Source organism: Megalops cyprinoides, chromosome 1 (genome assembly GCF_013368585.1).
Source record: "Megalops cyprinoides isolate fMegCyp1 chromosome 1, fMegCyp1.pri, whole genome shotgun sequence".
In the NCBI taxonomy this organism is placed as follows: Eukaryota; Metazoa; Chordata; class Actinopteri; order Elopiformes; family Megalopidae; genus Megalops; species Megalops cyprinoides.
Window position 1 is genome coordinate 25,041,806 of NC_050583.1, and position 21,623 is coordinate 25,063,428.

Consider the following 21,623-nt stretch of genomic DNA (forward strand, 5'->3'; position numbering starts at 1 on the left):
GAAGTTCCAGATAACATCATTCCAGCTTTTACTTTATTTTTCAATTTGCCTTATAATAATTTTGCACTTAACTGCCCAATCTCACATTCAAATGCATTGACCCACAGGAGAACCCATGTCCCAGCACCTATACTCTTCACATCTGCATGTGGCTCAGACACATGGACACAAACGCGCCGCACACACACACACACACACACGCACACACACAGATATATATGCCTGACCCTATCCATCTGTGACATGTCCATCTGCAGGATGGAATGGGTTGCCATCTGTACTGACTGTCCTCCTTGATACCTGACATCCACATAAATCTGTACCTGCTTATCTACAGTCAGTACTGCAGCCAGCCATTTGAAAAGAACAAATCCTCTGCTATCTGTGCTATCTGAGGGTCCGAAGCACTCTATTTCCAATTTCATATCGCTGGTTGACTTGTCAGTGGAAGATAACACAAAGGCAGGTTTAATTGTTTAGGTGGCTTTCTGGCAACAAAGCAAGAGTAAAAGATCTTAGTCAGGTCTACTCCGGTGCTCTGCCTATAGTCCGGCTCTAGTAAAATCTGCTCATCACGTTAGTTTGTCTCCTCATGCTAGTGTCTGTCTGTTTCCTCTGGTGTCTTTCAACATTTTAGATAGCTGGGTGACAACTGATATTTGAAGTATGGTCCCATTCATATACGCAAAATAAAGATAAATAAATTTATTTAAAAAATAAATACAAATAAACACAATTAGATAAGTTTCACAAAGTGATGCACGTGTATTAAATGTGCTGTACAAATATTCCGTGCATTATACATATACAGCACAAATTCACAACAGACTTGTGACAACAAAAAGTTTGAATAGTGTGAGTTTATTCACAAATCAATAGCATACCTGGAATCACTGTTGTTTTTGTTGCATCTGTGCTGAGAAGACTATAATGTGCATTACCAAGACAAGTGTGTAGAAGCATGCTAAGTGTGTGTAAGTATCAATTTCTGCTGGTACTGGCAAAATCATTGTTTGTTATTATGATCTTTCACAGTATTGATACTGGCACTGATTGTGTATTAGTGTGATGACAGTGTGTTAGTGTGACCAAAGTGTTTTGGCAACATCATCAGAGTGTTTTTGCCCTATGACCAGTAAGCGTCAAAAAATGTGTTTTTTCCACATCATCAGCGTGTTTTGTTCAATGAGGAGCGTGTGCTATTATGAGCAGTGACTTTTGGCTGCATGATCAGTATGCATGTTAGTATGATCAGTGTGTTCCAGTGACATAATCAATGAGTGTTTTCATGATCAGTTTGTTTGGCTACATGAACAGTATGTTTGTGGTAGTGTTTGGTTACATATTTGGCTACAGAGTGTTTGAAATAGGGCTTGGCTGCGTGAGCAGTGTGGTGGTAGCAGTGTTTGTATGTCAGTGTGTGTTGTCATGATGACTGTGTGTTAGTATACGAGTGTGTGATCAGTTTGTCACACGATTAGCAAGCATCCCATGAATAGTGTATGTTACTGCAGCCTATTAGTGTGTGTCAGTATGAACATTTTGTCTCAGCTGACACATCACCCCAGCTTTCCTCTTTGACTGGGCAGTGACTGTTAATACAATGTTCCACTGTTGCTGTCAGCAGGCTATGAATCACATTTGCTCTGAGGAGAGGCGCTCATCTTCCACCTATGATTCGTTCTTATTCAGAACATGCTCACCATTTCAGCCTTCAATAAAAACACAATGTGGGACATTGATTTGTCCAAGAAAAACTAGAGGTATCTGCATTCAAATGAGGATGTATTGTATTGTAGTTTGTTTTCTGGAAGGCAAATCAAAGCAGAAAGATTGTTTCTCTAAGACCTACCATGTGTAGGCTTACTAATTCAATCCACACTGCAATAACCTTGCTGTCTAAAGCCCCTCTGGATACAATGAGAAAACTGCAATAGTGCAGATCTGAGCATGCTTCCTCTTTTCATTTATACAATACAGCAGTACAATTAGCTGAAAATTAATAATTCAGTCTCTGACAATAATGTTTATTTTCTTGTGTATCTTTTTAAGGAAAGCAAATAGATAAAATGTTTTGCAGACCATGTTAAAATGGGACAGGTTGCCTTGTACTGTGCTGGACATTTAAAATATCAAAACTACTCTGTGACGCAATGGAAGCCATCTGTTCATCAGTCCTTCTTGGACATAAAGCCCAGTGGAAATACAACGTCAAGTTCTGCTCATTGTAATGACCAAAGTCACTGCACATGCACCATAATACAGAAAATCCAGGTCCTCCAGAAGAGATAAGCAAAGCCTTGCACAAGCAAGGTATTGTCTCTATAAAATGACTGAGGTCTGTATCACTGTCATCAAACACCAGAGGTATTCCCTGTGCCCCCTCCCCCGTTGAAACTACACCTTTTAATTAGCCGCCTTTTCTCAGGTGGTTTTGCCAGTCAATGCACAATATACTGCCGGACACATCTGATACTGACCTCAATAAGCCGGAAATGTGTCAGCTTCCAGCCCAACAAAGGAGCCATCTACTTTCGCTGTATTTTATGGGTCAGTTGATTGATGTGGCTTGATTTCTGGGCAGCATATGCTGTCATTTCGTTATACAAACTGGACTAAAGTCAGTGGCATACCCACACACACAAAGAATGAGAGAGATGGAAAAACAGGCACATGTGGAAATATCCTGGTAAAAATGTTCATTGCGGACAGCAACTCAGTCCTTTTAAATGCAGGAGCTGAAGTTCACAGTTAGTGATCAGTAAGGAATTAAAATGACACTTAGGTGTCAGGCACATGACAGAGGGCTTATGTTCCTGTAAACACAGATGGATAACTGCTTCTAAACAAAAAGTATATCAGCATTGTCCTGGCTATCGAGGCCAAAAGCAAAGAGGATTTTATTTCATGCAAAATAATGCATACATAATGTGTATTGGACGGATTACTGCAATCTATTTCTGAGGCAGAGATGTTGCTCTACTCTGACTTGTAAAAGCCGTGTCATTTCCTGCTATCCAGACGCTGACAGAGTAATCCCAAGGCTGCCGGGTCAGTCATATTGGCACACTGGCAATTCATCACCCCTATTCCTTTCACCTTCAGACTCTTCTTTGTGCAGCTTTGAATGTGTTGCCCAGCCTTCTACATTACTATAATTCTTATTAAACACTACACATGTTTTTCACTCCTCCATTCAGCCATAAAGAATTGAGCAGAGATGGGTGTTTGGCAAGGATAGACACCAAATTAGGTACCAGCAAAATTACTGCCATGGGGGAAGATTATGAATGACATGGAGGAGAGGGGTGAAAAATGGTAATAAGGCCACATTCAATATTTGTCTGTAGCCTTTGAGACTGTCAAGGCAAAATATTTGTTTTAATGTTTTGGGACCCCAAAATTTGCAGATCCAGGTGCATAGACCAGAACCATGGAACAGCCTGCTCTGCACTCACAGAGGACTGCTGGACTTCTGCTCTTATGCGTACATAATCATTTTTATTTTCAAATGTAGATTAAAAGAAGTAAAAAAAAAAAAACTATTTTCAAAAGGACCGTATACAGGGAAACTAACCCAGTCTCCCATACATAATTGAAAACCTCTGAAGGTAATGCAAAATAACAGTATCAAGAGTGTTTTAGTATTCCTTTATATGGTTTAGCCCATATTAAAATTCCCTTTTCACCAAAGCAAAATGAGCTAAAATGAAATCAAGTATTCCACCAAAAAGAACCTAAACTACTGTAGAATATACATTATGCTCAAGAGGACCCTTAAGGTCCATGTCTATGCATTTTACAACAGAATTACCACTCACAGCATTGTCTGCGAGGAAAGACTGCACAGGGAGGTGTCCAGAATACCATTTACTGGTTTGGTAGTATGATTATAATTTATCTTTTGGGAGGGAGGGAGCTCTTAACTCTTTACAATTTTCCTCTTTCTCACGACCCACTTAAATACAAATAAATGGTATTATCACACAGTAGTAAAGTACAAGTAGTAAACATCATAATAAACATATGCATGCCCCTCCACGCCTTCACCACCACCCCCACCCCCTCATTTACTCAGACTGAACTGACTTCTGAACAAAGGCTCTACCTTGTAGCGAAAGGCAGGGAAAGACAGAGAGACAGAGAGATCTATAGCGACATGAGTCTACCCAAGAGGTGGGGAAACACAGAACAGTGTGTGCTGTGAGATCGTATCTGCACGACAGCTGCTAATAGTTTTTTCTTTTTTTCTGGAATTATATGGACTCATTGAGCTGTTATACCTGCTGTTACCTGAAACCTTTAAAATGTGCAATCAAGCCTCCACTTTCTCTGCTAACATGCACATAACTAAAGCAGAAAAGCTGTGTGTTCAGTGAAAGGGTATTTCCCTGTGCCATAGTGCAGACTAGCTTTGAATTCAGTAAAATGATCCTGACAAAAAAAACCCACTAGATTCTGGCGATGCTTTTAAAATGTCTCTACGGATATCTGACCTACCCTTGTTATCCCAATGTTTGCTGCTTAACATAAAAAGCCTTTTTTGGGTGTAGACTGGGTTTCAGCTCCAGTATAAATTCAGGATTATCAGCTATAGTGTCATTTCTAATTGCCAAAATAGTGTTTTTTTCCATTTTATCTTTATTTTTATGGTAGCATCACATTGTCTGAGGGACTATTTAAAAATGTCATCTCACTCCATAAACCTCTTCAAATAAAGTCTGTTTAAAAACATTGGCATATTGGTTTGGCTGCCTTCTCCAAGACTGTATATGTTAAAAAAAAACAAACAATTGATATTTTGAGGAAATGTCTTTTACAGTTCAAAATCAAAGTTTCTAAATCTATGGCTTTAAAAACTTCACAGCGACTTTGTTGTTTTCTAGGACACAGCACTATCAAAATTTGATAGACAATGCCCCCAGGCAAGGGTGACGCGAGATAAACTGTAATTTTAAACCCTCGAAAAGTTGTTTATACAGACATATTATTTTAAGCCTAAACTCTATCATACTCCTTTTGATCTAAATAAGAGAGACATAACACCGCAGACATTTGGAATTGTGGAATTCAGTACTAAACGTTAATCTCATGAAATGTTTTCCACAGTCATTTCACTTTATTGGCTTAGATCTCATTTACAGAGTGGTGCATTCCGCCAGCTATGTGCAAATTGCCAGAACCCATCACTGGGAAGCAATGGGCCAACACAGTAAATTTTGACCCAATGGTTGTGTTTTGTTATTGTTAGCTCTCCTTTGGTGAGACAGCCAGCCTCCCACTAGCTGCCCAATATAGACAAGTGTCTAGACTAGGTGATATGGAGTTGTCTGGAGGACAATGGCATGACCTCTCAATCCTGTTTCCTCAAGATGATCATATTGACTGCTCGTCTACTTTAAGCAAACCATTCCATTCCTCATTAAAATGTCTACGAAGTGGCCATTTTGATCCTAATCCTGTTCCTAATGTATTTCTAAATTATTGATAACAATTTACATTTGCTTTAAAGTGATGTATGCAGGGTAATGTAAGTACAATTTTCAACTTTATCTGAAACATTAAAGAAATTATAAGGTGAAGGGAATAGCTACCCAGTGAAGAAATGGTGCTTCTGTACCTAGTGTCACACAAGGGGTTGGTTAGGAGACATCCTGGTACAAGGGGCGTATTACACAATTGCTTATACTTTATCCACATAAAATAAACTTAAAAGGTTAGTCAACAGATGTAAACCTGCATACTGCAACACAGTTTCAATACATAGCACAGTAATAACCCCCAGTAAATTCGGATACTCCATTTTTAAATGAACAAACATCCTTATGGATCCAACAAGTAAAGATTCTTTTAGATCACTGCTTAAATGAAGCTCCGTCTTCTTTTTTTTTTTTTTCAAAATAAGCAGCAAGTAGGCCAATCTACTGAGTAACTTTCACCTGTTAATGAGTCTTTGCACCAAGAAAAACTATTATTGAATGTTTTTTTAATATATGTTAAGCTATAATAAATACATTTTCTCTCAGGCTGAGGAAGACTTTTCCCCATTAAAGACTTGAATGACAATGTTAACCCTGCAGCTGGGGTTGTTCCAGAATCACTCACCAACCACTACCTTTACAAATGACACTTCTGCAGAATACCGCCAAAGTGTTTTCCAGTCTAAAAAAGTGAACCATTCAATCAGGTCAAAACAAAACATTACTTTGACCAAACTACTCTTGATTATTTACTTCATGTCTGAAAATGTGTTCTTATATTTTTTCTACAACTGCAAACTGACAGCTTCTTTTGAAGCCAAATATCAGTTTAAAGTCAAAGCAAGTGCTGAGAAAACAAACTTTTGAGATTATAATTTAAACAAATTTAATTTCTGATAGAGTTGAAATTTACTCTCCTCTTCACATAAACTTAGAGGATTCTTTGGTATGATAGTTACCGTGGCTACTAGCCTATCATTTCACGAAGTGGAAAATCCCATAATTGGCTGACATAATGACTGACATTAGCAGACTAAATAAATAGCAGGTCTTGCTGTGTGGTTTGAAACATCAGTTTGCTAGCTCTCCAAAAATGTGTACATAACAAAAAATGCTGTTTAACTTTGAATGAGATTTTATCACATAGAATGCACCTTAGACATATTCGAACAGTACATGCATTTAACATGTTATTTTTCACAGAAACCTGAAAAATCACCTAATACGATGGTTTGCACAGAGCTAATAACTTAAGAAATTATGGATGGCACAAATTGCAATGAATAAGCATAGTCAGTAAGACACTTTCACAACTTGTCGCTATAAGTTGAAATAGCAGGTGGGGCTAGATGAGAGTTTAGGCATTGAAAATTCTGTAAAACCAGGCCTGAAGTACCCACTCCCATCCAGTAACGGCTTACTCTACTTTGTGTAGCAGATAACTTGGGGGTAATTGCCTCCTATACAAGCAATGTGATCCACTGACTATCACTTCAAGAAGTAAGATAGTTCTTTACATTACATGTATGATACAACAAATTATATTTCAAATATTGGCATATATTTTGTAATGACCACTGCAACCAGTACTAGAATTCACTTTCACACAAAGACACAACCATTTTAGAAAAAAAAAAAAGTTTGCACTCCCGCTGTTTCTTAAAGTTTTTATTAAAAAATCAAGCTCCCATGAGACTTACAAACCATTGCACCCGCATATAAACTATATCAGCAGTATTATAAATGCAATGCAGTCTAATCTTCCCTTTACTCTTGTGCCAGACTTGGCCCTGCTGTGCAGCCCAATGTTAAACTGGGTAAAAGTTGATGAAAGACATGAGCATGCATTATAAGTCTTGAGCATATGCCATGTAGAACATATAAAGCTGCACTTTAAAAAAGAATACTAAGTGACAATGGTCTGCGTCTGTTGAATAGGTTCATTCATCCATCCAGTGGTGACATGAAAGAACTAAGGAACCAAGAAAGGCACTAGGACTAGAACAGGAGGCTGTTTGGTGCAAAATCTTGGTGCAGAACCAAAGCAAAGATGAGGCTGTATCATTTATAGTCCTTCTGAAATGGTTGATTAAATTTGGATGTACGGTAAGATATTGTAAGAGTGATATTGTACTGTCAGGACTCACCATGTTTTTGATATTGTGATTTTAATAGACAGAGGTAGCCTAAACTTCTTTCTTTTGAACATGTGTATATATTGGTTTAATGTGATATTTTACCTCACACATTTTACCTGCCAAACTGCATTTTGGTTTCAACCTGTTTTTACCTAAATGTATTATTTGCAGCAGTAGTAGGAAACTGGAATCCTAATCAAAAGGTTGCCAGTTAAAAGCCTTACCAGGACATTGTTGCTGTACCTCAGCTACAGTATATTGCTAACCTCATTTGCATCAGTGACTATCAAGCCGTAGTGGCTGTAAAATTAGATAATTAGATAATTAGATAATCTTACATTATACTGTAAGATAAAAAAAATCTAAACTGTGTAACACATTGGGGTCACATTGGTTGCAGTTGTCTGTCAAAGGATTTCCTTAGAATTGTGGTATCTCAATGTACAGCATATCTGAGTAGAATATGACACCCAGTTCTGGATTTGTCTGTGGAAAACCTTGAAATAGAAAAACAAACTCTTTATTCTGTAACAGACAGTTTCATTTCCTTCAGGTGCAGCCATGGGCAGGTATGGTAGCACATCCATAAAGCCAAAATTACTCTCTGAAACATACAAAAAATATTTGACAAAATATTGTTGTTCAGATGGTTCTTCAAATGTATTTCTTGGGATCTGGACGATAAACACTTATTGATTGCAAAGTAAACACCTGCATCTTTTAAGCTTGTGCTGTAGGCCTATATTGGGGCTAAGTACACATAGAACAGAAATCTGGTGATTTGTGGCCCCATCAGTTTTTAGAGAAGCTCAGCACAAAATGAACTCTGGAGTATGAGTTTGACAACAACAGATCTCAAAATATTTCCCCTGGCACCAATTGTTCCTCTGCTGTCCGCGCAAAGAGGCATGGGGGATGGTGAACAGAGGTCACTTTCTGGATTAAAAGTGACAATCCTACAAGCAAACATTTCTGTCGTGACCATGAAGATATCTGAAGAAATAATGTGTCAATGACTCCAAAATACAACAATCATGTAATGCTCAGCAATCACATAATTCTCAGCCTGCACAACGACTCAGTTTAGGTTGTTCCTCCTTTAGGAACATGGGACCATTGACTTACAACATCCATACTCATGACAGAAGGGGCTAGGGATTTAAAATGAGATAAAGGGTAATAAAAATAAAGGGTCATATTTCCTACCCCGTTGTGTCCTTTTTATTCTTCTTATTCATGTCCCAGCATTTCTATGCCGTTATGCAATGTGCCACAATACTGAATACTGCAGCCTGCTTCATGCATATAAATGTACTAATATTTATATGGTACTAAAATCTTGAGCATGTTTTTCTTAGTTCTGTATTTTAGCCTTTTTTATTTTAAAAATCCATTCTTAAACCAACTCGCAACATTCTGAATATGAGAAAATAAAATTCGATTCCCGACGATTCAGTTTATGATGGCGTTTACAGGAAGGCAGTGTCGTAAAAGCGCGTACTGCCTGTATTACCTTCCACCCATTTCCTTGTATATTTGGAATCATACGCCCTCTTGTTGTTCTAATGGGAGCTGCAAGGGAAATTATTTGGGTAGAAAAAACGAAGCTTACAGTCTCAGATTGTTGCTGCCTTTTCATGTTACTACCGCTGCCTGTGTGTGGACTCAGCCAATCTCGTTCCTATGACGCTTGGTAAGGCTGGATTTAGAAGGGCTTGATCATAATATTTAACACACCCACCCAGCCTTAAACAGCAAGAGCACTAGCTCGACAAGCCTGCAAGAGGTACGGCTTCAGGGGTGAAACCAAAAAATCTGCACCTGCCAAAATATCTTCTCTTTACTCGCTTTTGTTGTTTTAATACAGCATATAGCCGCGTGTGGGTACGTAATATTACAGGAGCTAGGGCTTGAATACGTTTTCGAAGTCTTGGTTTATTGGGCTAAAAGGATGGATCATCTGTTCTATTTAAACAGCTTGTACAGTTGTTTTTTCTCGGACGTTTCGTTTTTTTGAGATTATTCTGCTTTAAGTTGCTTTACTGAAAGAGGACTGTTTCATATTCGCTCACCAGAGAACGGTGAATTGGTTCCATTGACATTGATTTGGACTTATTGAGGAATTAGACGAACAACGTTTGCTTTGCATTTCGCTTCTTTTGAAGGACGGGTTGGACAAATGTCTTCTCCATACTCAGATGATGTGAACCAGCCTCTCCACCACTGCAGAATACAGGTTCTGAAGATGGAACGCCGCTATCGAGACCTTGCTTACACATATTATGGATGATTTTCTATAACGTTTTGAACCTGATTTCAGTACCTGCGACTGTCTCGCACAATTTCTCACGCACTGTACACAGCAAAACCAACAGTTTTTTTTTTTCGATACGATAAGAGTTGCTTCAAACCTGCTTGCTTAACATTTTTGTCGGTTGGTGCGAGCGGTCACATCTCACCTGGCTGCATGTGAAGAATTCTAGACTATGCTACCTAGAAGAACAGTTCGCCTTTACCTGGATTTCTAAGCAGAGAAAGCAGGGATTATTCGGCTGAACACTGAGATCCTTAATCAAATCAGCAAATGATGACGGGAAAGTGTTCAACGTGTATTTTTCTAAATTTGCAACCAGTCTAATAAGTGCCGTTGGTGATGTAGTGAGCTTTTTTCTTTACATCATAATCCTCTCAAATAAACATTTCAATTTGATCAAGGTGGGCACTACGAAGATGATACTCTTTCGTAAATTCCGAGTTTTAATTCTCATGGTGTTTCTGATTGCGTGCACCATGCATATTATGATTGACTTGCTACCAAAGCTAGAGAGACGAGCAGCAGGATCTAACACGGGCAACAGCGCCTGCTCCTGCTCTCATAGACCGAGCGAAGAGCCTCAGAGCTGGGGTAAGCAACGAGCCCGACCAGGAGCAGAATCGGGCTGGCCTAATAAGCATACTTTGAGAATCCTACAAGATTTTAGCAATGAGCCCAGTTCCAATCTTACTTCCCACTCCCTCGAAAAGATCACCGGGGCCGGGGAAAGAACCGAGGCTTTTAAAAAAATGGAACACTACGCGCAGAATGGAGAAACCAAGAAGCACTTCATCCAGGACATGAACGTCGTGAAGAATCTACCTGTCAAGGGTTTTACCAGGTTATCAACTCTCTTTGAACACCCTTTGTACAAGACAGCCCTTCCACCGCTTACCGACGAAGACACTTTATTCAACGTCAACACGGACATCAGGTTCAACCCGAAAGCAGCGGAGAATCAAGAATGGTAAGATCAGGTTAATTAAACTGAGAATGGTGTGCATGGCGGATCAATCGTACAATAATTTGCGCAGTCTGTCCAAAATACATGTGACTTGCAGTCCCATCCATGGCCAAAGATAAATTAATTTTCCTTGTAGTAACAACCAGCAAACATCGAGGTGATTGTCATTCATATTCAGCAATCAGTTGCTCTACGAACAAATTTCCTGAGGTCGCAATTCATGTTGGTACATCAGTAAAAAGCTAGTAGGAAGATTAAACAAAAGTAACTGTACCTGGCATGCAGTCTCTTCTAACCATTTAGCACAGTTACGAACTCTATACTGTTTGTCAATCTAAACTATTAATGATAAACGTAACTTCAATAGTGAAGGAATAATAAAACACTCGCAAAAGTAGTACTGTTCATAGTCGTGTGTGGCACCCCGACATGTATTCAGTGTCGTTCCTGCTTATTTGCGATGGAGTCGTTGCAAAACTTTCATCTCATATAGGCAAGAAAAACCACAGTACCTACACAATACAGAGGTAAATTCTAAATTTAGGATTGAGCCTTAAATCATAGACCAATGTTCGTTATCTAAGAAAAGCTCAACGTCATCACATATTGCATCATTTGTTTAGTAGACAGTAATATTTAGGGCAGCTTGCATTTCGCAGGTCATCCATATAGTTACAGTTATTTACCGAAAATAATAAGGTGATGTACTTTTTGCTCAAAGGTGCAACAGCAGTGACGGAGCTTCAACCGGTAACAGTCTGGTTATAAACCAAGTTCCCCAACCATGACTCGACCCTGTGCATGCACTCCAAGCAGGAATTAAGCAGCTCCTCAGATAATTAGGCATTTTAGAGTCAGCAGTTTTCGATGCTCATCGGGTTATGACTACTGCCCAAGACAGAACGGTGGCCAGATCCAGTGTGAAAAGTGCGTCTGGACGAAGACGAGAAAATTATATTTGGCTAACTCCCAGACTCTGAGCAGTTTACCAATGTGATGCACTTGAATCAAGACTGATTTTTTTTTATGTGGTGACAAAGTGACTTTCTTAGATGCAGTGTTGTGTTCAAGTGGAGTTTGGAATTTATGCTCACTGCTACTCATTGCTCTAGGCCGAAATAATCACTATATTTGCACCGAAAGGCTATGTTACTACTTGTTACTGTTGTCACTAAATGATATATACGTATGCCGAGAGGTAGCTAGATAGGTAGATATTTGCAATGTTCACGTATTCCCTCAGGTATAAATGCAAATCACGTATGCATTTACGTCCCTTTTCTGTGCTTTCAGGCACAATGAAGGGAATGAGGAGGAGTATGCTCCAACTGGAGAGTCTTCTGCAGACTCTTACCCGAACTGGCTCAGATTCCACATTGGGATTAATCGCTACGAACTGTACTCCAGGCACAACCCAGTCATGGATGCTCTGCTGAAGGACCTAGTCTCTCAAAGAATCACCAGTGTTGGTAAGTCTGTGTTATAAAAATAACACACACACACACACACACATAGGGACAAAAATAAATGGTGTTTGTAAATAATTTAGATTTAGATTTAGACTTCGATTTTAGAAGGGAGCCCATCTTCATTTGGCTGCAGAGCTCTCTTAGAAAACTGAATCAGTTTTACTATTGATTTAATAATTACAGGAAACATAAGGGACTGGGGGAGGCATATTCATAGTATTTGCAAGAATAAAAAAAGGAATGAAAAGGTCCTTGAGGATTTCAGTGTTGTATAATTGTGTGATTTTGACTGGGAAAAGAATGTTCTCTTCTAAAGCAATTATTTCAGATGGTAAGATGTCAATATGTACATGCGTCTGGTCAAATAGGTCACTTCTGTGGGTGATGATCTTAGACTTCCTGTGCAGTGGAGCTTGAAATCCAAGCAATTGGATAAATTAGGCTGAAATAGTGTGAGGGTTGTTTGGTTCACAGAATTAAGGCATACGGTGTGTTCAGATGCATAGAGGCGGTAGGAAAAGGAGTGATTCTAATGGAGATGGACCCATGCAGGGGTGTGTGCAGGAGCATCTGGTCCATATCAGCTTATCAATCTTTCATAGTCAGTATGTAATCCCTCTTATTCGTTGAGCAATATGTCTGCCTGGAAGTTTGATGGTATTTTTTTTTAGTTTTGCATCAGGTCATCCTTCATGTCTGTAGATAGTTTCTGAATTAATTAAGCTTACTGCAACATTTTAAGATGTGCTCTGCAGCACCCAGCCATTCTGTTCACTAGAAAACAAAATCACCACAATTGAGAGCAGAATCATCTCTGACCTTGCGTGCAGAAAGCAATCAGCAATATTTATTTTGATGCCTTACATGTCACATATTGCTAATTATGTTGCATTTTTTCTGTATTTTAGTTTTGACCCAGGTCAGGTCATATGTTTTTTTCACTCCATAGAGGAAATTGATAGAGAAATATTAAGTCTGTTGGCACTTCAGAATTCCAGGTAGAATAATTGGCCTATTTCCGTCAAGGCAGGCAATGACAAGTATATCAACAGTGCAGCAAAAAAAAAAAAAACAAAATTATCATTTCCTCTTGTATCATGATATTTTTCGTCTAGGCAGCTGTATAGTGCTGCTACTAAACCTTATGAATATTCTTTTAAAATTAAAAGACATTTTGTGGTTTTAGTAGCATCTTCACTTTTGTCAAAGTGTTATTTGTTTGTTTCAGTGTTGTTTTTCTTCACATTTCCAAAGTAACTCATTATCAGCTGTCTGAGCTGTCATGTTTTTTATTTGCATGGAAACACTGAAGAGTCACAGGAAGCTGTGGGTCTGACACTTTCGCATTCCTCTTTTTTAAATTACGCGGAAAAGGAACTGCACTTGAACAGAGAAGAAGTGTAACATGCTAGTAACATGGCAGTGAACCAGGGACAGTTCACTTCAGAGCAGTAACAGAGGAATATACCCAGAGGAAATGTTTTTATCGAAGTAATATATTCACATTTATGCAATGAATCAGGACCCAGTCCTTCATAAAAGCAAGCTGTTTAATTGTTGTCATTTTTGAGCTCTTTTCTTAGTAAGGCAATAAGTGGTACACTGTGTCTGATTTATTTGCGTGGTGAAGCACCCCCCCCCCCCCCCCAAAAAAAAAAAAACTCTGTCCCCATTATCTCTAAAATAGGCTTGCTTTTATTAAGCACTAGGACAAATGGATGAAGCAGTAAGAACAAATGCTCATTGAGCATCTGGAACCTGTCCAACTTGGACGAGCTTGGTACACTTTCAGATCTGGAGGCATCTCAAGCACGCTGAAAAGATGACAATGTAAATATTTAAACAGTCTTTAGGGAATTGATTTAGTGGGCGTTCAAGCTGTGTCGATATTTAACCTTAACGTTTCAATCAACAGTGTAAGTGGCACAAATGCTAAGGAGGTAAACACTCATTTTCATATTTTTTCATTCTTAACACAGGTGCTCTGATTCTTTTTCCTCTGTTAAACGTACCTGCATTGATATGAAATTCATTGGCAAAGCAGTTGCAAAGATAATTTACGTAATGTATTCATAAAGTTTCGTATCATGTTAATGGAGTCTCATCTAATACTGTATGTTCTGCTTGACTACGTCCGGCTCAACTGCATTGCTACCTTCAGTCCAGATTGAGGTACAATACAAGATTACAATACTGACCAATAACTCATAAAGGCTATGCAGGAGAGAAAAACAGATATGTAAACAACTTACTGCAGTTTATGTGCAAATTTTGTTTAAGACTGTTAATTGCATAAGTCACAGGTGTTGCCTCAGAATAGTATGCTCAAACATAGCATAGAGGTTGAATGCTATATTAACACCATTTCATTTATTCACTACTTTCAGAATACATTATTCTCTTATTCATATTATTCATATTATGGTCTCTTTATTGCAGACAGAAATGTACTATTTGCATATTTCATTTATCCCTTGTAGGTTCTGAAAGGGTAAAACAGTAAATTGAAGCAGTCTAATTTTCATAATTTTACTGCTCCCTCATTGCCGTTACATATGTCTTATCTGGTTTTACCAAGAAAAAAAGAACAGTGAGTGCTAACAGACCATACTTGCTGTCCTTCACCCCTGTGTCCCTTCCTAATCAAACAACTGCAGTCTGACATTATCAGGCACTCTGAGTACATAGCCATATAATCTCTGCTTTCAAGTGAGTTAGCATTACAGGTAGAAGTTCCACTCTTTAAAGCCACTGCACAGCAGGAATACACCATATGCATATTTAATTTTTAATAACAGTTTAATTACTAATAGTACAAAGGTAAAATAATCAGAGAAAGATCTTAAAATACTGAAAAATAAAGTTATACTACATTACAGAATATATCTGCTCTATTTCTTAATAAAGTGTAATGGATGAGGAAAACCTGACGCAACTTTTATAGGGTTAGATGTAGGACATATAAGGCAAGATAGACTTGCAACACTAGGCTGGGCAAGTTGAAATCTGTGATATGTCATTTTCCATATGCAAGAAAGACTATAAAATCAAATATTTGTAATTAACAGTCATCCACAATGAATTACGTCAGATATTAGGGTTGCTGTGGGATGGTTAGTAACTGTTTTTATCCTTTCCATCAAATTTGTATCTCCAGTGACACACAAAAACAAACCTATTAAATTAAGACAAGATTAGATTTTTTTTTTAAGAAACATGCTTTTGGACCCCATGGTATTTCTTGCCAAAGCCTCAATGCACAGGAACTTGATTTCACACTCTGAATGTCCACATAGGCAATAAATCACAAAGTAGCAAAACAGATGCACTGCAGTATTGTGTTAATGTAAACAACTTTGACATTGTAACTCCTTTTTGTGATCCTCAAAATATAAGATGAGGTAAACTAATACAATTTCACTCAGTGGAAACATCAGTGTCATAATGCACTCTGAAAAGGCAAGATATTACTTTTTGAGAAAATTATCTTAAAATTTAAAAGATACATTTAAAGAGAGTACAGAGAATAGTGGAGAATATTTGTCTGCAAATAAAATCTTGCTAAAATTGTGTTGGATCACAATGGATTTCCCAAGCTTGGATTTAACTTGCCAGAGGTGGTGACTGCCCTGTGTTGAGTAACACAGAGTGAGCTTCTGGTTGCTTTAGTATTTGTGTGTGCGTCAGAAGAGATGAGGTGTAGCTGCATGGTTACACCACTTGTGTATCACCGCTGTTGTGTTTCCTTTTTCACAACAGCCATGAAGTCTGGTGGCACCCAGCTGAAGCTTATCATGACATTCCAGAACTACGGACAGGCGCTGTTTAAGCCAATGAAGTAAGTTGCAATGTGTACTAGTAAAGTCAAGGAGGTTGTCTGGCACATCCAACTAAAGAAAATGAAGGAGTGTTTCACAGTGCTCCCGTATCATCAATCATTTGGCCAATTGATCCAAATGATTCTGTTGAAGCCTGTTTAAGAATGAATCTGGGTTATTATTTTCAACAATAATAGTAATAATACTAAAGGATAAAGGCCTATCAAATTACATGCACAGAAAAGTATAAGGTCAGTTCTGTTTTTAAAGCACACAGTTATGTGATCTGATGTGTAAAAAACAGTTTAGAAGAAATGCTTCTTATATTTTATGTCGCATTGTTCACAGAATGTTTTCAGTGAATGAAACTTGCATTACATTATTTGAGACATTTGTTGATAGCCACAAGAGATGATGGTGATGACGATGATGATGATTATTATTGTTATTGTTATTACTGTTGATGTGGTTGCTCCTGGAATTCCTCAGCATTTTCATTCATATTTTTCTTTCAAACATTGATTGCTTTGAATCTGTGGGTGTTCAGCTGCACTTTGCTCAGAAGAAAAGTCCTAGTGTGAAACCACAGGGAAACATTCCCTACAGCCAGTTTCTTCCCTGTTTCTACCATCAATACCATAATGTGCTGTTGATTCCCTGTATGAAAACAAGCACTCAGTCTTATATACAGTATGCTACTCTTTCATTTTTTTTCCTTCTTGCATTGATGCTGTTCTGGTTTGTTGCACACAAAATATCTTCAATTCCACGCTTTCATCTGTGATTGCAGTTTTGTTGACAGATGTTCACATTTTTCTGCAGAGCACACACACTGCTAAAAGCATAGCCACAAATAAGAGATTCATTTTTTATGCACTACAATTGTAATTTAAATGTAATATCCAGTCCAGTGCCTAAGTGCATAATGCACTATGAATCATGGTACTATATTTTTAAAAAATGCTGAATTGCAAAGATTATTCCCAACTGGCTGTCTGTGAATTTCACGCTATGTCACCACAGTCTAGCTGCCCAGGTTTATCAGTGACCGCTAAGAAGGCAGGTCCATGTAAGATATGACCCTTAGCCCACCTTTTTAAAGATAATGGCAAGCCTGGAGTTTGACAGCTTGGCCTCTCTATGACCCATAATTTACTTTAACAAATGGGACTTACTTGCAAATGTATGTTTGCATGGAAATCACATCAGTCATTGGTAATTGGGCATAGGATCATATCTGATGTTTATACAGGGTGAAACAGTACAGCCATGAGAACAGCTCACTGATTTACATTTTCTTAATAATAATCATTTTTACTCTTATTATGATAATCAACTGAAGTGAATGATAGTGAAGTGGAGTGACTCACCTCAGCCACCACCAGTGTACAGCAGGGTGACTCATATCAGTAGTTTTTTGCTCATCAGACATCAGTTAATTGTTTTCACTTATTTTATAGACAGAACTGATCTAGCTCGTTGTGGGTTGGTGCTAATTAATAATGGCAAGCACAAGCTAACCATGTCTTAGCTAATTGGCACTACAGAGGATATGATTTAATGAAGATATAGTGTAGTACTATATTATTATATGTGTAGGTTTTACAAGAACTAGCTTTGCATATCTGAGCTGGCTTGGTTTTGATGTGATCTGACCCAGAGAAAGCTGGCATTAACATGAATAATGTACGCCAGTTATTTTATGGAGATTTCAGGTCCATGACATTAATATCTTTTTGAACTTTGATTTCATGGAATGTACAGATTCGGATGTGTTCAGTACCTACAGAAAAATAGAGATTGTTCAATGAAATAATAAGGGATATTTAAATGCTTCACATATTGTTTTTTCTGTACATCCTTTGCTGTAGCTGTGTGTCATTGTCTCGTGTTGTGTAGAAGCAATGCTGCAGCAGATTCGTTTGAACTGAATGCAGAAACATATCTGAGAGTCTGGGTAATGGGTTCAGCACCTACTGTTTCAATAGACTCCCTGCTGGCCAGCTGAGTTCTAAAATTCACGAGTTTTGTGTTGCATTGATCGTACAGCATTCCTCCTTGAGATAAAGGTACAAACACGCTTCAGAATATCAGTGTTTTCCCTTTGACAGCTTGAATGCCTTTTTATGGGTGTGGTGGAGCAATAGCAAGTGGATATGAAGCTGTGGTTGTGGATGCACTTTTTTGAATTAAAGGGCGGAAATCCTGGCAAGGCAGAGAGATCCTTCAGCTACGTATTGGACTATTTTACCATGCAGAATTAAGCAGTGGCTACCCTGGCTGACAACCATGGTTTTGAGGTTGGAGTAGAGGGAGGCATATACATACAGTGATGCTTATGGGTGTTTGTGGGACACAATGAATTTTACAGTACAGACAGAAACATGATTCTATTCATTTCAGTGGCTGCCAAAGCTTATTCATGTGGACTGTGCAAAAGGACATGCATGTTACAATATTATGGACATGCATCCAGAAATGACATACTCTGGTGGCCATTGCCAGGTAAGACCAAGCTGTCAGTCCATGCAGTGGACCATGCCATATACCAGGCTGAGTCCCTCCAGCACTGGTGGAATGTACAGGGATGGAGAGAACTCCCCAGACTGAGGGCAAGGGTTGATGACTCAACTCTATTTGTTGTACTGTTTTGTGCATTACCCCTAGAAGGAAATGCCAATAAGGGAGAGAAAATAAACTGCACTTTGCCAATATCAGCTTGTTTTGTCCTCCTGTACATCTTCTGAAATGTGTTAAATCTCTCAGTTTTGAACCAAGAGCTTGAAATACAACAGCCTTTGAAGCATTTCTTGGAGAGGGATCCCACGTTGCTGTCTCTTTAACTGCACTCTTTGCACTCATTTGTTCATTGTTCCTGCTTTGTAATTATTCTCTAAAAGTTAAGCTCGACACAGGCTAGTACCCCAGACATGCAGCAGGTATATCTAATGCCTGTGCTTTACCTTAATCCAAAATGGGAAGCAATATACATTTTAATATACTATTGTGGATTTGCCTTGGACCTGGTCCCAGCATTGTCCATCATCTTTAAAATTCATTGTACATTACAGATAGATGATATGCTGCCTTTTAGTGAGGGCCTGCCTTCAGATCTACACATAAACGTCATATGGCACCCTCTGTATTTTTTTCTCTCTGTGGTACAATGGCTATAGAATCTTCATACTCAATTCTTAGCTTCTTTACAAGCTGTTCCTGTAAGGTGTATAGGTTTGAGGCTACAGATTTCAAAAGGAAAATATGGCACATCTGAATATTTTCAAACAAGCTTCCTGGAACACAGCACTCAAAACAGCCAGAGTTGTGAAACATTGCTGCATGACAAATGTTGGTTCGTGTGACTCATGCCAAAAAACTGCTTAATCATCTTTGCTGTGAAAACTTGTTTAAAGTAACCTTTTTTTCCAAGTAAATCCATTATAAATATGCTCCAGACATTGACCAATTCTCAACATTTTTTACTTTTCACTGTGATCCACTTGTGTTTTATTAGCCTGGCTTTGATTTTTATTTACATATATGTTGAGTATTTACAAACATAGTTTGAAGACTATAAATACAAATTCCAAATAGCAAAGAAAGTCAGAAATTGGTGTGTAATCAGCAGGTGTTGACTTGAACACAACAGACAAAACCTAAATATGAAATTGGTGTTTTATTTATTATAATGTGGGTTTCACTGACTCTGTTTAAGTACTGCACAGTTCTGTGATCCTATTAATATGAAAAAACCACTTGGATTTGTGAGATTTGACATTGTTAACATTTAAAAGTGTAAAACTGTTTAAGACTGAAAGAAAGCAAACATATATTAAATGTTTACTAATCTAAAATAAAATCATACATTTTATTTTACTTTGGTATTGTATGTTGTAGTTATTAATATTAGTACAATATTATTACAATAATATTAGTAGTTGCTAGTTAATAATTAGCATTTTGGTTACGTTTCTGAAAACCCTGTTATGTATGGAATATTGGTGTGTTTCAACAGACTGCATTGTAATTCAGTGAGGGAATGAGTCAGCAGCGTTGGGGAATCTGGAGACACACGTTGAGACAATGCGAAGCTCTGAGACAGGCCTCTCTATTGGGACATGGCCCCATGCCAGGATAAGTGTCCCCCAGTCATGCACACACAGTGATGGACACTTTATCTAATAATTATTTTAAAAGCAGCAGGTCGTCGTAATTACTGATTAATAGTCTAAATTCTGCTGTGATTATTAAATAAGCCATTTTTTTTTCTTTTAGAAAATAATTTGAGGGTTGCTGTGCAGTATTCTGATGCTTGAATACAGAGGAAGATTTTGCCTTGCAATTTCCCCTCATATTTGCTCTGCTGTCTCCTAAACAGCACACTGTGTAAATACATCAAAAGCATACAAACAGACCTTTGGCATGTCTCTGTGGCCACAAACAGGCCGACGGGTGTGTGTCCACTGTGTATTAACAGGCAGGAAGATGGTGAGACATGCTGCCAGCAACAATCCGCGGAGGGACGCAGGGAAAAAAGGTTTTATATATTTATTTCTTTGATTACATGACTAATTATTTTTTCTTTCTCCAAAAAAAGATTAAAACATTTTAGGCTTTGACAGAAGTATTGGTGCGGGAAACCCCTAGTAGTTGTAGTTCAGGCAAAAACAACTCGAAGGTGAAGGTATTCAGATGAGCAAAAACCATTGCGTCTGACCACGTCCATTTTGAATAGCGGCCTCTTAGTGAAACCCAAGGGACTGCATAAGTAAAAATAAGTCCACAAGGCAATATTGTGACAAAAGAAGATGTAAATTACAAACAGGCCTGAGACTGGAATAAGCACTTTGAGAGACATTAATTAAAAAAAGGATCTGCCTTTGTCCAGGAACAATAGAGCTCAAGGACAGTGACACAAAATAGTTTATTTTTAATATAACAGCAGCAAATGTCAACTCAACTTTGCCTGTATACTCACCCCCCTCTCTCTACATTTTAATTTATTTTTTATTATTTATTTCATAACTACAAGGTAAATTATTCTTTCAGCATGGTCAGCTACTAATGTCTGCATCCACTTTTTGACATGCATAGACTTAGTATTGTTATTATATTTTAGCTGTGGAGCTGTGTCAATGTAGGATGTAATGAGAGCATTTTTTTAGACCATATGAGTGAAATTGGAGGGATTTCATCAGATTGTAAACATAGCTATTTCCAAACCAGTAAGCATATGTATTGTGCCCATGCATTTTCATTATACACATACACAGAAATAATATTCACTTGCCGCTACGCCTGGACTTTGACACAGCACTTCTCACGCATTGGCATGAAGCCTGCGGGATGGCAAATATGACCTCTTCAATCTCAGCTCTAAAAAAACTAAACTGTGTTGACGGCTTGCGCCGCAGTGCCGCACGAGTGCCGTAGCAGTGAG

General features: G+C 38.2%; 1 protein-coding gene across 1 annotated transcript in view; it reads left to right on the plus strand.

Moving 5' to 3' along the window:
* The first annotated feature begins 10,183 nt into the window (after nucleotides 1-10,183).
* Nucleotides 10,184-21,623, plus strand: part of fam20cb (FAM20C golgi associated secretory pathway kinase b) — a 45,566-nt gene continuing 34,126 nt past the window's right edge. Inside the window, exons 1-3 of the mRNA XM_036529595.1 lie at nucleotides 10,184-10,899; nucleotides 12,190-12,365; nucleotides 16,125-16,203. Of these exons, the coding sequence (XP_036385488.1) occupies nucleotides 10,349-10,899; nucleotides 12,190-12,365; nucleotides 16,125-16,203 (806 nt within the window). The 5' untranslated portion in view covers nucleotides 10,184-10,348. The remainder of the gene's footprint in view (nucleotides 10,900-12,189; nucleotides 12,366-16,124; nucleotides 16,204-21,623) is intronic.